Source organism: Coenobita brevimanus, chromosome 71, assembly GCF_032717465.1.
Source record: "Coenobita brevimanus isolate Jiangsu-jjx chromosome 71, ASM3271746v2, whole genome shotgun sequence".
NCBI lineage: Eukaryota > Metazoa > Arthropoda > Malacostraca > Decapoda > Coenobitidae > Coenobita > Coenobita brevimanus.
In genome coordinates, this window is record NC_137024.1 from 36,473,197 (window position 1) to 36,486,386 (window position 13,190).

The window sequence follows — 13,190 nt, forward strand, 5'->3', positions numbered from 1 at the left end:
ATCATGTGAGTAATCCAACTCATGTCTCAGGCCATGTCCTTGACTTGATCTTGTTCCCTGTTGGCTGCAGGCACATATCAGATGTGGAGGTTGACTCATTTGACCCCCTCATCTCTGATCATGCTCTGATCACTCTTAGTTTTGATGTCCCGAAATCCCCTTCATATAAAAAGGTCATCAGGCTCAGAAATTACAGGAATATTGACCGCAAGTTGATGTGTTTTGAAACTAATCAACGTTTAAACTCCACTGATTCTTCAAGTCTTTCTTCTGATGAATTGGTTGATATTTACAACGAGCTTTGGTCAATTTTTGACCATTATTGTCCTGAGGTAGTAAAAACAATCACTGTACGTGATAATTCTCTGTGGTATGGTCCATCCATTAATTCTTTGTGTAGACAACGTACAAAGGCAGAACGTGAATGGCGCTTGCTGCGGACCGAAGTAACTCGTTTGCGTTATGTTTTTGCAAGAAGAGCAGTCGTTCACACTGTAAAAGCCCAGAAGGCTAGGTATTACCAAAATAAAGTTGATTCATGTGGTGGTGATCAAAAAACTGTCTAAGGTTGTGAACAATTTGGTTGGTAGGAGGAATGTAATTGTTAAACTAACTTCTGTATCTGATGCCCAACTGGCTTCTGATTCTGCTTCATTTTATACAAGTAAGATATCTCGCATAAGAAGTGATTTAGACAGCAGTTCTCCTAGTGAAGCTACTCAGTTAACTTCCAGCCACGGTGCACCAGGGATCACTTGCTTTCAACATTTCATCCGCTGGATGTAAACAAAGTCAAATGTTACATCAGAGAACTTAATAAAACATTTTGATCACTCGATCGGTGTAACATGTCACAACTGCCTGATGTGTATGAGCACACTGCAGACTTTATCTGCAACATAATAAATAAATGCTTCTTAGAAAGTAATTTTGTGCAGTCTGAGAAACGTGCTTTTCTTAGGCCCCTAATTAAGAAACCTGGCCTTGATGTCAAGAGCATGACAAATTATCGTCCCGTCTCTAACCAGTCTTTTTTATCCAAGATTATTGAGTGGGCCATACTCGATCAACTCGTACCACTACTGGAACACAACAGAGTTGTTCCTGTTGCTCAATTAGCATACAGAAAATACCATTCAACTGAAACTGCACTAACAAGGATTCAGAGTGACTTGGTGACAAACACTTGTAGTGGGATGTCCTCTCTCCTAGTTCTGTTGGATCTGTCTGCAGCTTTTGATACAGTAGATCATAAACTATTGTTGGAAGATCTGTATTTTTATGGCGTTCGTGACAGTGCTCTTTTGCTCCATAAGTCGTATCTGTCAGACAGATCTCAGAGAGTGGTTGTTGATTACACTAGCTCTGATTCTGCTCCCCTTCTATTTGGAGTCCCTCATGGATCAGTTTTGGGTCCAATTCTATTTACTATCTACACAAGTAGTTTATCGTCTCTACTTGATGCTCATGATGTGTCCTATCATTTTTATGCTGATGACACCCAGCTCTATGTTAAGATGTCAGATATCAACGATACTAAGACAAAGTTTGAATCTCTAATGTCTGATATTAAGATCTGGATGGCTAAGAGGAAATTTAAGCTGAATGATGGTAAAACTGAGATCATCATCATCAGAGGAAACAGAAGGGGTGATGACACTGACAATGCCCTGGCTTTGAACACTGGCGTGTCACAGCTTCATCCAGTCAGTTCTGTTCGAAATCTGGGTGTTTATTTTAATTCTAAGTTAAATTACAAAGAACATTAATCAGGTTGTAAGAGGGTGTAGCTTGCATACCAGAAATATGCACTCTGTAAGAAAATTCCTGAACAGATGGTGCCTCTTAACATTGGTCCATGCAGTGGTCTTGTCTCGTGTTGATTATTGTAATTCACTGTGGATTGGTCTTCCAAATAATATACTAACAAAAGTTCAGTCTGTGTTGAACAGGGCAGCACGGCTTATCTTTGGTATCCCACCGAGAACCTCAACTACCCCATCTCTGATTGAGTTGCATTGGTTACCAGTATAGGCTAGAATTGAATTTAAACCGTGTCTTATTACATTCAAGGTTCTTAAGTTTGGTGAACCGATGTATCTTGCTGAACTGTTAAAACTCCCACCGGCACGCCCGGGTGTGATGTTACGCAGTGAGGATGATTCCTTGCATCTTGATAAGCCAGGAGCCATTCACTAGTCATCTTTCTCTGATCGTTCTTTTGCGTATAGAGCCCCTAGATATTATAACAGATTGCCATTGTCCATAAGACAACTCTACTGTTGAATCCTTTAGCCCCTAAAACACGGCCATGGACAGTCGACCCCCCCCCCCCCGGGTGGCGGAGTTGGATCGCGGACTGAGTACCTGTAGGAAAATATTAGCCAAAAATCAGAGATTAACCCTAGAACATTATACTTGGTATGGCAGATAGTACTTACATTCAGCTTTCTCCAGAGACAGGTGTTGAGCCTTCGTGGACTACCCAAGGACTTATGGAGACTTGCAAAGTTGGGTAACCAAATCTTCACTTTCACACCTCCAGCAACCCGTTTTCCCCTCTACCACAGCCTCATTCTGTCACAGTAAACTTTATACTACAACGTACAGGTAGTTTGGAATCCGTATTTGTACAATAAGCACTGAAAATAAGGCTAAAATCAACGAAGTGTACGGCCGACATGCAGCACGGCGGCGGTCTTCCCGTCACTCAACAAACATTTCCATTTTCACAGCTAAAAACACGTATACTACATTATTTTCAATCATAGTACTTCCCAAAAGATCACCGCGGCGCGCTTTTATTCTGCCTTATGCCCGTCGCTTTATTCTCATTCCTGTCGGCCGCTCGCACTGACTCGGAAGAGCTAGAACTCGCCATAATGTCACTTTGAAAGCCTGCGGTAAACTGACGCTAAACAGGGGCAAACCACGCAAAAAAAAGCTAGCGTGACAACTGAGGAAACAAGCGTTTCCTATTAGCATAGACTGCTTGTGAGAGCAGAGCGCAGATTTACAGTTCTGAGCAGTCAGAGCGCAGCCATATATCACAGCCAGGCTGGCCGGGCCGTGGTGGTGGGGGAGGGGGGGGAGGGGGGAAAAAAACGCGATACTTGGCAACAACGGAGGTCAGTAGTACAAAGGTCAAGTATGCTAATTGTAGCTAAAGGGTGGTGGTACTGATAGACAATACCAGCTGGAACATCCTTGCCCGCGTTTATTCAATATTAACTCGAATCGCAAACGCGATGATCCGCCGTTATGTCCTTTTTGGCGCGACGATCCGCGTTTAAAGGGTTAAGAGACAGCTGAAAGCCATTCTTTTTTCAAAATGCAATGACCTGGAGATTGGTACTAAGACGGATGATTATAGGGTTTAATTATTGCCACTTTCATGTATATATGATGTAGCTTGTATTATACACAAGAAATCTCGCAATTTTTGTAAATGTAAGAATAATGTTCGTGTGTTGAGAGCTAGTGAATTCCCAAAGGAAGAACTGGTGCTTATGAGAAACAAAAAGCCAGATTATTATCATTATTATTATTATTATTATTATTATTATTATTAGCAGGGAAAATTTGGTTTGCACATAGGATGCCCAGTACCAACTAGGACAAATCCCACAGGTTCTGTGCTTTCGTTATCACGTAATTTTGCTATCACACGCCATGTTTGGTATCAGTTACGCATGATAACCAAGGGATAACTGTACTTCCATCCTCACTTCCCAATTCCTTGTCAATGCTCTCAATATGGCTCTAACCTTTCTTCCCTGCTGTCCCCATTCTTGCACTTAATTCTCTAAGCTTCTGTCCTTTCTCATCACACTATCTAAATGCAGTACACTCAACCCTTGATTTCCCAGACTAAAAGGTGAGGGAGACCAGTCCGGGAACCCCAGAAGTCCGGGAATCACAAAAGTCCAGCCCCACATACCATTCCCCGGACTATTACTATACTTTGTCCGAATTCTCCAATACTGTCCGGCAATTATTCCGATATTCTAGAGCATTCTGGAATGTAGGGTACCTATATCAACATAAATAACATACATAGTGCATAAAATAATAACAATGACACAATAACAATAATAATAACTGACACAATAGCAATATTGTGCTAGCTACAACCCTAAGAATGGTTGTTTAGACAGTTGTTGACGAGAATGTGGAGTGTATGATAGAAGAAGATCAGAAAGCTGAGGAAAAAGAGAAATATGAACAAGGAATGGAACACCACAAGGTGAGCCAACCTCTCATCTGCTGACTGAGTTACAAACATGCAATCATTGAATGTGATCTCAATCATGGACCGAAGCGGCAATTTTAATTGGAAAATATTTTAATCTTTATCACCATATAGGTCTGCACACCTGATTATTTGAAATTCAGTAAAAAATTTGTGCTTAATTTAATTATTAATAGAAAATCAGGATTCAGAGAGAAAATTTCTTAAAGTTAGCAGAAGTGTTTTGCCTATAGCCTAACAACTCGCCTTGACGGACTTTTGTTTTGTATAAATATCGATTTACAACGCAGATACATTTTTTTAAACTCAAAATAAATATTTATGCACAATAGAAGTCTGTCATGGCGTGCTGACGATCTGAAGGGGAAATATCTGCTAACACTGGCCCATTTTAGCTCTGAAACCTAGTTTCTGAATTAAGTTATATTAAGTACAATTTTTTTAGCAGATTTCAGATAATTAGGTGTGTATGAGCCACTGTGGTGAAAAAAATTAAAATACTGTCCAGTGAAAAGTGCCGATTCGGTATTTAGTCACACTGAGTCGGGTGAGCTAAGTGAGTAGGAATGGATACAATTGATTTTGTCCATAAGAAAAAATAATTCTCTTTTATTACTTATGAATTTTCTTGTGTCCAAGCCTTCTTTAAATTTTACTGTTAAGCAAAAAAATAATTATAGTGGCATATAAGAATGGTACAAGGCAAATGGGATACTGCCACGAGTTGGAACTGGTGGGGTAAAGCAGGTTGGAGGTCAAGATGCATTTCATGTATGAAAATATCTTCTTGTGTGTATTACAAATGACCTTTATCGAGTCAAAACCTTGCTAAAATTATACTGTGTTGTGCAGCAGACTGTTTATAGTTTTATACGAAAGAATAATGGCCGGACTTTTGTGCGAACCCCGCACTTGTACAGGCATTTGTCCGGTATTTGATGATATTGTCCGGCCTCAGCCCGTGTCCGGGAAATATGAAAACCGGGAAATAGGGGTACAGGAAATCGAGGGTCGAGTGTATTTGAAATCAATCACATTTTCCATTTCCTGACTCTTAGTCCCAATATGTAGTATTTTTCATTTGAAGTTATTATGATTAAAAAGGAAAGAAAAAAAATTGACTTAATTTCCATTAAAGAGCTATACAACTGCAAAGAACTAAACCTCTTCAGTCCAAAAATGTGCATTAATTATTTCTTTCTCTGCTTAACACCATACAATTTTATTTAGCTTACGAAGGAACTCCTCCCCTTTTTAAATAAGTTGTCTACTTCAATCCAATTACCCCAAGTCTAAGTGACACTGATGACGGTCACTAACCTGGAAGAGATTTGATCCTCTCCTCATATTCTGCAGATCCTGCAGTACTGCAACCATCTTCTTGCTGTAGGATAGAGGGATCAGACAGCGGTGGTGGAGGATAATTTCCAGCTGCTGTGCTGGTATCTCTGTGAAGTGCAGCTCCACAAATCGGTTACGGAACGCACGGGACAACACCTGTTTAGAGTATCAGTACCATCAATAACTATCATTCACATTTATTATCTTCACTCCCTTAACCGCGGGCCGTCACTTTCGTGATTCTGTGTTATTTTGAATTCGCCCGGGCTTTCAAGTGGTGGTTTGTATCATCTATCAGTACTACCAGTGTCCAGCTATACTCAGTTCTGCTAATGTCATCTGTACTCCCATCCACTGTTGACAATTTAGCCATTTTCTCCTGTCGTTGACTCCCGTTCGTACCTCCCCTCCATTACCCTCTCCTCCCGCCTGACCAGATGCGCTGCGCTACACAAATCCTGGACGGATTTTTCCACTCATTTTATCCATTGAAATGTGCCCTATGCCTTATTCTTATACAAAATAATACATAAAAGAAAGAGAAAAGGTAATTGATACTGCCATACATCTGGAATGGGCTAATTATCACCTGGCAACACCTCAGGTGCACTCATTCGCTAATTTTCCCCGTTTATTTCCCCTTGACATAAGCCGTATGACCTATTCTCATAATAAAAATATATGTAAGAATGGAAGGGAGAAGCCTAAGTGATATTTACATTCACCTGGAACTACCTAATTTATTATGTATTGTCTTATTTCCTGCCAATCATTTCATAGCGTATAAATTAGCAGCTGTCACCACGCTGTCATTGTCAACCCTTCACTGCCCCTTGGCCACATCATTCAGTTTACTGTCGTCTGTCGAGGTGAAACCACATCAGATATGCACCTGCCCTTAGCCCCGTCAAGGGCCCTGTGACCTCTACCCCTACTAAACCTAGTGTGGGAAGGGGTAAAGGGCTAAGTGACTGCTGTGGAATGCGAACTGGCTAATTTATCAATGATATTGATGGACAGTGACAATGATCTTTCTGGTGACTCTAAAACAGCGCAAGTCGAAATGTAAATAATGTGTAAACAGCAAGTGAAAGCAATGAATGTAAATATAACTGAACAGTGGAAAATAGTTTTATAAGTTACTGCAAGTGACAGTGCATAACATAGTGTAAATAAAATAGTCTATCTATCTATCTATTGCCAGATGCCTCAATCCCGTTTGGGGTGGCCACAAACAAATCGCCTCCACGTCGCCCTGTCCCCCGCCATTTCACTGCCCTGCTCCCAACTCACACCCCCCTCTCTCATATACCTCTCCACCCCATCTCTCCATCTCATCCTCGGCCTCCCCCTCCCTCTTTCCCCCTCCACCTCACTCACATACACTCTCTTCGTCAGTCTTTCACCCTCCATCCTCTCCACATGGCCAAACCACCTCAGTGTGTTCCTCATAACGCTTCCTATCACATCCACATCAACACCACAACACTCCTTTATATCTTCATTCGTCAGCCTGTCTCTCCATGTGACTCCACAGGCTCCTCTTAAATAACTCATTTCCACTGCTCTCACTCTTGACTTGTGTCCTTCCAACAACGTCCAAGCTTCACTTCCATACATTAGAGTTGGTATCACAATACTGTCATGTAGTAACTTTTTCACTTCCATGCTCACTTCCCTGTTTCTTATCACTGCTTTCAAAGAACCAGCAACCTTTCTTCCCTGCTGTACCCTTTCAACCACTTCACCCTCCAAACCTCCATCCTTACTCATCACACTACCCAAGTACTTAAACGTACTCACATTTTCCAATTCCTCACCATCCAACCTCGCTGTACATTCACTGACTTCACCTCTCTCAAAGACCATCACTTTACTCTTCCCTACATTCACCTTTAGATTCCGTTTCTTACACACTCTCTCAAACTCATCCACCAAGCCTTGCAGCTCCCCTTCGTCTTCACTCAACAACACAGTATCATCTGCAAACAACAGTACAGGGAGTTTCCAAACACTATCCTCTCTCACCAGGGCCACTCCAACATCCACTACCCTACCTTGTACCTCTTTTATTACCCCATCCATGTACAGATTGAACAACCATGGAGACATGACACATCCCTGTTTCAAACCAACTTTCAAAGAGAAAAATTCACTTAGTTCACCATCCACACGCACTGCAGCCTTCGCACCATCGTACATACTCTTCACAGCATTCAACAACATCCCATCTACTCCATATATTCTTAACACTTTCCACAATCCTAGTCTATCCACCCTGTCATATGCTTTCTCCAAATCCATAAAAGCCGCATACAACTTCTTTCCCTTCTCTAGAAACTTTTCCACTAAAGATCTGAGAATGAATATCTGATCTACACAACCTCTTCCCTTCCTAAAGCCTCCCTGTTCTTCTTCAACTAATTTCTCTGTTCTTTCTCTAACTAAAATAGAAATGTACATAATGTAAATAAAATAGAGAATGTAAATAGAAATGTAAATAGTTAGTAATACAGGAATATGGGTATAAATACTTGGAGTAATGAAAGTGAAAGTGAAAGCTTCGCTCTCTACGCTAGTTTACTGAACAAGAAAGTGAATGCCTGGAATGAAAATAAACTACTAGTTCTGAAAGAAAGTTATAAATATTATATATATAAATACATGTAATAAGGTACTAGGAATATAAAGTGTGAGTGGGTTATAAATAATACATGACAGCTCCGCCTCAGAATACCATCGGGGAACGAGTACAGGAGGAAAGCTCGTATGTGCTCATAATTTTCACTGCTTTCAGTGTTTTTTCTTTGGAATATGGATTCCAAACTACTGTACTTGAAATTCACAGAACAGTGTTTGTAGTGATAATATCAGGCAGTGGTAACTATATTATGGGGTATCAGGAAGTGTAAAGTGGAGACTTCGTTACCCAACTTCAGAAGTCTCCACAAGTCCTACGGTAGACAGCGAAGGCTTAACAAACTTCCCGGGAGAAAGCTGAAGGTATGTGCCATATGCTTATATTATTATAATATTCTAGGACTAATCACTGATTTTTGGCAAAATATTTTTAAAAAGTCCGTTGGAGCGCAAATATCCCCGCAGGATATGCACGGCACACTCCCAACAACCCCGTAGTTAAGGGGTTAAAATTATATTATTGCTTTTCTCAATATTTTTCTGTAAATAACTAGTCATATCTGACAACATTTCCTGGTATTTATCATCACTCCATGTGTGTGTGTGTGTGTGTGTGTGTCTGGGAGGTCGGTCTACTACGCACTAAACAGTCAGTTGGAATCCAATGATCAAACCGTATGTGACTTGCAAATCATTATTAGTGGCTTACTTTTCTGCCTTCCAGTGATTGCTTGCCTTGTTTGCAAACATGGGGCCTAAGCATAGTGCTAGTGATGCACGTGGTAACACACCCAAGCGGGCTTGTAAAGTGATGTCGCTGACAAAGTTAAAATGTTGGACAAACTTAGGGAAGGAATGTCGGCGAGTGCCGTTGGTCGTATGTTTGGTTTCGGGACAATTTGTCGTCAAGTCAATTCGCTGTCAGGATGATTCCCCGTCATTCATTTACATACCAGTTTATTTAGCAAGTACACTAACCCCCCTGGGGGTAGGGTTTTTTTTTCAAGAATACTCCCCCAGTATCCCTGCTTGTCGTACAAGGTGACTAAAAGGGTTGGCAGAGGGTTAGTGCCCCTCCCCAGAAATCAACTAACTAAAAAGACGAACAAGAAACCTCGGACAAGGACTGACCAAAAGAAGAAGACCAAGGACAGGACAAAGGACATGGTAATTGGAACATGGAATGAGGTGCAAATGATGAGGTGAAAGAGAGAGAGATTGTCCAGGTGCTTGAGGGTGCGAAAGTTGATGTATGTGGAGTAACTGAAACTAAATGGGGAGGTGAGAGTGTGAGAGAATGGAAGAATGGATGGGGTATATGTGCAGGAGTAGGTGAGAATGAGAGGGCAAAAGAAGGAGTGTGTATAGTTGTGAGTAAAAGATGGAAGAAGAACATAAGAGAGTATGGATCACTTGGGTCAAGGATTGTGTGAGTAAGACTGAAAGATGGAATGCAAATGTGGGTGATTCTGTGCGTGTATGCGCCAATGCAAGATCGTGCAAGCAGAGTGAGAGAAGAGTTCTAGACAAATGTGGAAGTGTGCATGGAAAAGTTTGGAAGAATGAGAGTGTTTTTGATCAGTGATATGAATGGTAAAGTAGGGAATATGAAGGTGGATGGAATAGTTGGTGAGTGGGGTGTGCCTGCTGAGATAGATGAGAATGGCAGTGCATTAGTGGACATTTGTGCTGGGAGGGGGTTGATGATAGCCATTACCCTCTTCAGGCATAAAATGATCCACAGGTATACATGGCAAGTGATGAGAAGGATGGGTGGTGAACTGGATGAAAGGAAGGCAATGATTGATTATGAGTGTGTGGATGAAAGGATGCGAAGATGTGTAATGGATGCAAGAGCTTATAGAGGTTGGGGGAGTGGACTTGCTGACCACTATTTGGTGGTGGCCAGAATCAAGACCCAAAAACGATGGAGAAACAGAAGAAGGGAAGGATGGGAAGAAGGAGAATTTGCAAGGAGAGTGGAAAGGTTACAAGAGGATGAGAAAAAGGTAGAATATGAGAGAGAAGTGGAGGAACGATTGGGCAAATATGAATTAGAGCAGATGGGGGACGTGGAAGGTGTGTGCAAGATATTCACAAAAGAAATATGTGCAGCATGTGATGTGGTGTGTGGGATGAAGAGAAGACAGAGGGGGGTGCAAGGAACAGCGTGGTGGAATGAAGAGGTGAGACAGGCTGTGGCACAAAAGAAGAAAGCATACAATGAATGGATGAGAAAAAGGGGCGTGGAAGAAGTTGAGAGACGGAAGAGAGAGTTATATGTAGAAAGAATGAGAGAGGTGAAAAGATTAGTAAGAGAGAGTAAGAAGAGAGTGGATGAGGAATTTGGAAGGAATTTGAGTGTAAAGTGGATGGACTGTAAGAAAATGTTCTGGAAAGAGGTGAAGAGAGTAAGATAGGGTGGAAGTGAAGTTAGCAAAGAAGTGAAAGATAAAACTGGTAGATTACTAGTGGAGAAGGGAGAAAAAGTGAGCAGATGGAGCGAACACTTTAAGGAATTGTTGAACATACAGGATGGGAGTAATGCGAGTATAAGTGGCTGGGGAATGGCTGGGAGAAGGAGTGGGTGAGAAGACAGGAAGAAATCAGTAGGATAGAAGTTGTGGAAGCAATGAAGAAAGTTAAAGTGGGGAAAGCCCCAGGAATTGATGGAGTGTGTGGTGAAATGCTGAAACATGGGGGAGAGATAGTAGTAGAATGGATGTGGAAGATGTGCAGATTGGCCTGGGAGGAAGGTAGAGTTCCGGAGGATTGGAAGTCAGGTATAATTATTCCCTTGTACAAAGGAAAAGAGGAAAAAGAAGTGTGTGGTAATCATAGGGGTATTTGTCTTCTTAGTATAATAGGAAGTGTATGGTAGGATACTTACTGACAGAGTTAGAGGAAGAACAGAGGCATTAGTTGGAGAAGAACAGGGAGGCTTTAGGAAGGGAAGAGGCTGTGTAGATCAAATATTCATTCTTAGATCTTTAGTGGAAAAGTTCCTAGAGAAGGGAAAGAAGTTGTATGCGGCTTTCATGGATTTGGAGAAAGCATATGACAGGGTGGATAGACAAGGATTGTGGAAAGTATTAAGAATATATGGAGTAGATGGGAAGTTGTTGAATGCTGTGAAGAGTATGTATGATGGTGCTAAGGCTGCAGTGCGTGTGGATGGTGAATTAAGTGAATTTTTCTCTTTGAAGGTTGGGTTGAAACAGGGATGTGTCATGTCACCATGGTTGTTCAATCTGTACATGGATGGGGTAATAAAAGAGGTACAAGGTAGGGTAGTGGATGTTGGAGTGGCCCTGGTGAGAGAGGATAGTGTTTGGAAACTCTCTGTACTGTTGTTTGCAGATGATACTGTGTTGTTGAGTGAAGACAAAGGGGAGCTGCAAGGCTTGGTGGATGAGTTTGGGAGAGTGTGTAAGAAACAGAATCTAAAGGTGAATGTAGGGAAGAGTAAAGTGATGGTCTTTGAGAGAGGTGAAGTCAGTGAAAGTACTGTGAGGTTGGATGGTGAGGAATTGGAAAATGTGAGTACATTTAAGTACATGGGTAGTGTGATGAGTAAGGATGGAGGTTTGGAGGGTGAAGTGCTTGAAAGGGTACAGCAGGGAAGAAAGGTTGCTGGTTCTTTGAAAGCAGTGATAAGAAACGGAAGTGAGCATGGAAGTGAAAAAGTTACTACATGACAGTATTGTGATACCAACTCTAATGTAAGGAAGTGAAGCTTGGACGTTGTTGGAAGGACACAAGTCAAGAGTGAGAGCAGTGGAAATGAGTTATTTAAGAGGAGCCTGTGGAGTCACATGGAGAGACAGGCTGACGAATGAGGATATAAAGAGCGTTGTGGTGTGGATGTGGATGTGATAGGAAACGTTATGAGGAACACACTGAGGTGGTTTGGCCATGTGGAGAGGATGGAGGGTGAGAGACTGACGAAGAGAGTGTATGTGAGTGAGGTGGAGGGGGGAAGAGGGAGGGGGAGGCCGAGGATGAGATGGAGGGATGGGGTGGAGAGGTATATGAGAGAGGGGGGTGTGAGTTGGGAGCAGGGCAGTGAAATGGCGGGGGACAGGGCGACGTGGAGGCGATTTGTTTGTGGCCACCCCAAACGGGACTGAGGCGTCTGGCAGTAGATAGGTAGATAGACAGATAAACATCAGCGAAAATGATGGTATACAATTCATACCAATACAACCAATTTCTAGGGCAAATAAAACCCATGGAATTGTTTTCCTATGTGTGAGAGTCTAGGTTGCCCTTGCAGCATTTTCTCTGATCATGTCACACAAACTTACAGAAAACTTTAGGTGCTTGAAGTGGTTAAGTGATTTTAGATAGGAGAATCTGGGGGACACTTAACTCGGTCAAAAACCCCAGTTATATGGTTACTACCCAGCGTAGTAAATGGTTTCCTTGGCACAGGAAACCATTTGGCTTGTCACTCTGTGTGGAGACCATAAGGCATCCCTACACTGAATGAGTGGATCATGGGCACCCCTACCTACTACTAATGTATTCTTCATTTAAAATATTTTGTCATGTCGGGTAAATAAAGAAGGAGACGGACCACAGGCCCTCCAAATCCACACAGTCCCAAGTCCAGGCATGGGATAAGAATCCACAGCTTAAACTTTTGAGCAGTACTTGGATAGCCTGATGAATAAATTAGTTCTAATACAGGTACAAACAAGCCAATTCCACACCATCCTGTCCAGGGCTAAGATGACTCAAGGCAAGTTTACCCAAGCCCAGGTCATTAAGGGTGGGAAAACACCCTACATCCTTGCCATCACTGTACATGATGGAAAAATCTCTGTCCTTCTCTAGCATGTTATTTACAGCAGTTAAACACTGAGCCATCTCTAATACTACAGTTCTACCACCAGATCACTTAGCATGTACAGTCAGGGACAAAATTTGACTGATATTTCACCTCTTTACTTCC

The 13,190-nt window shown here is 41.9% G+C and overlaps 1 protein-coding gene across 1 annotated transcript in view; it reads right to left on the minus strand.

Annotated features, from left to right (window-relative positions):
- The window catches only part of LOC145406748 (midasin), a 489,879-nt gene that overhangs the window by 309,490 nt on the left and 167,199 nt on the right, over nt 1–13,190 (minus strand). The window contains exon 15 of the mRNA XM_080277847.1: nt 5,573–5,749. Coding sequence (XP_080133973.1) covers nt 5,573–5,749 — 177 coding nt within the window. The remainder of the gene's footprint in view (nt 1–5,572; nt 5,750–13,190) is intronic.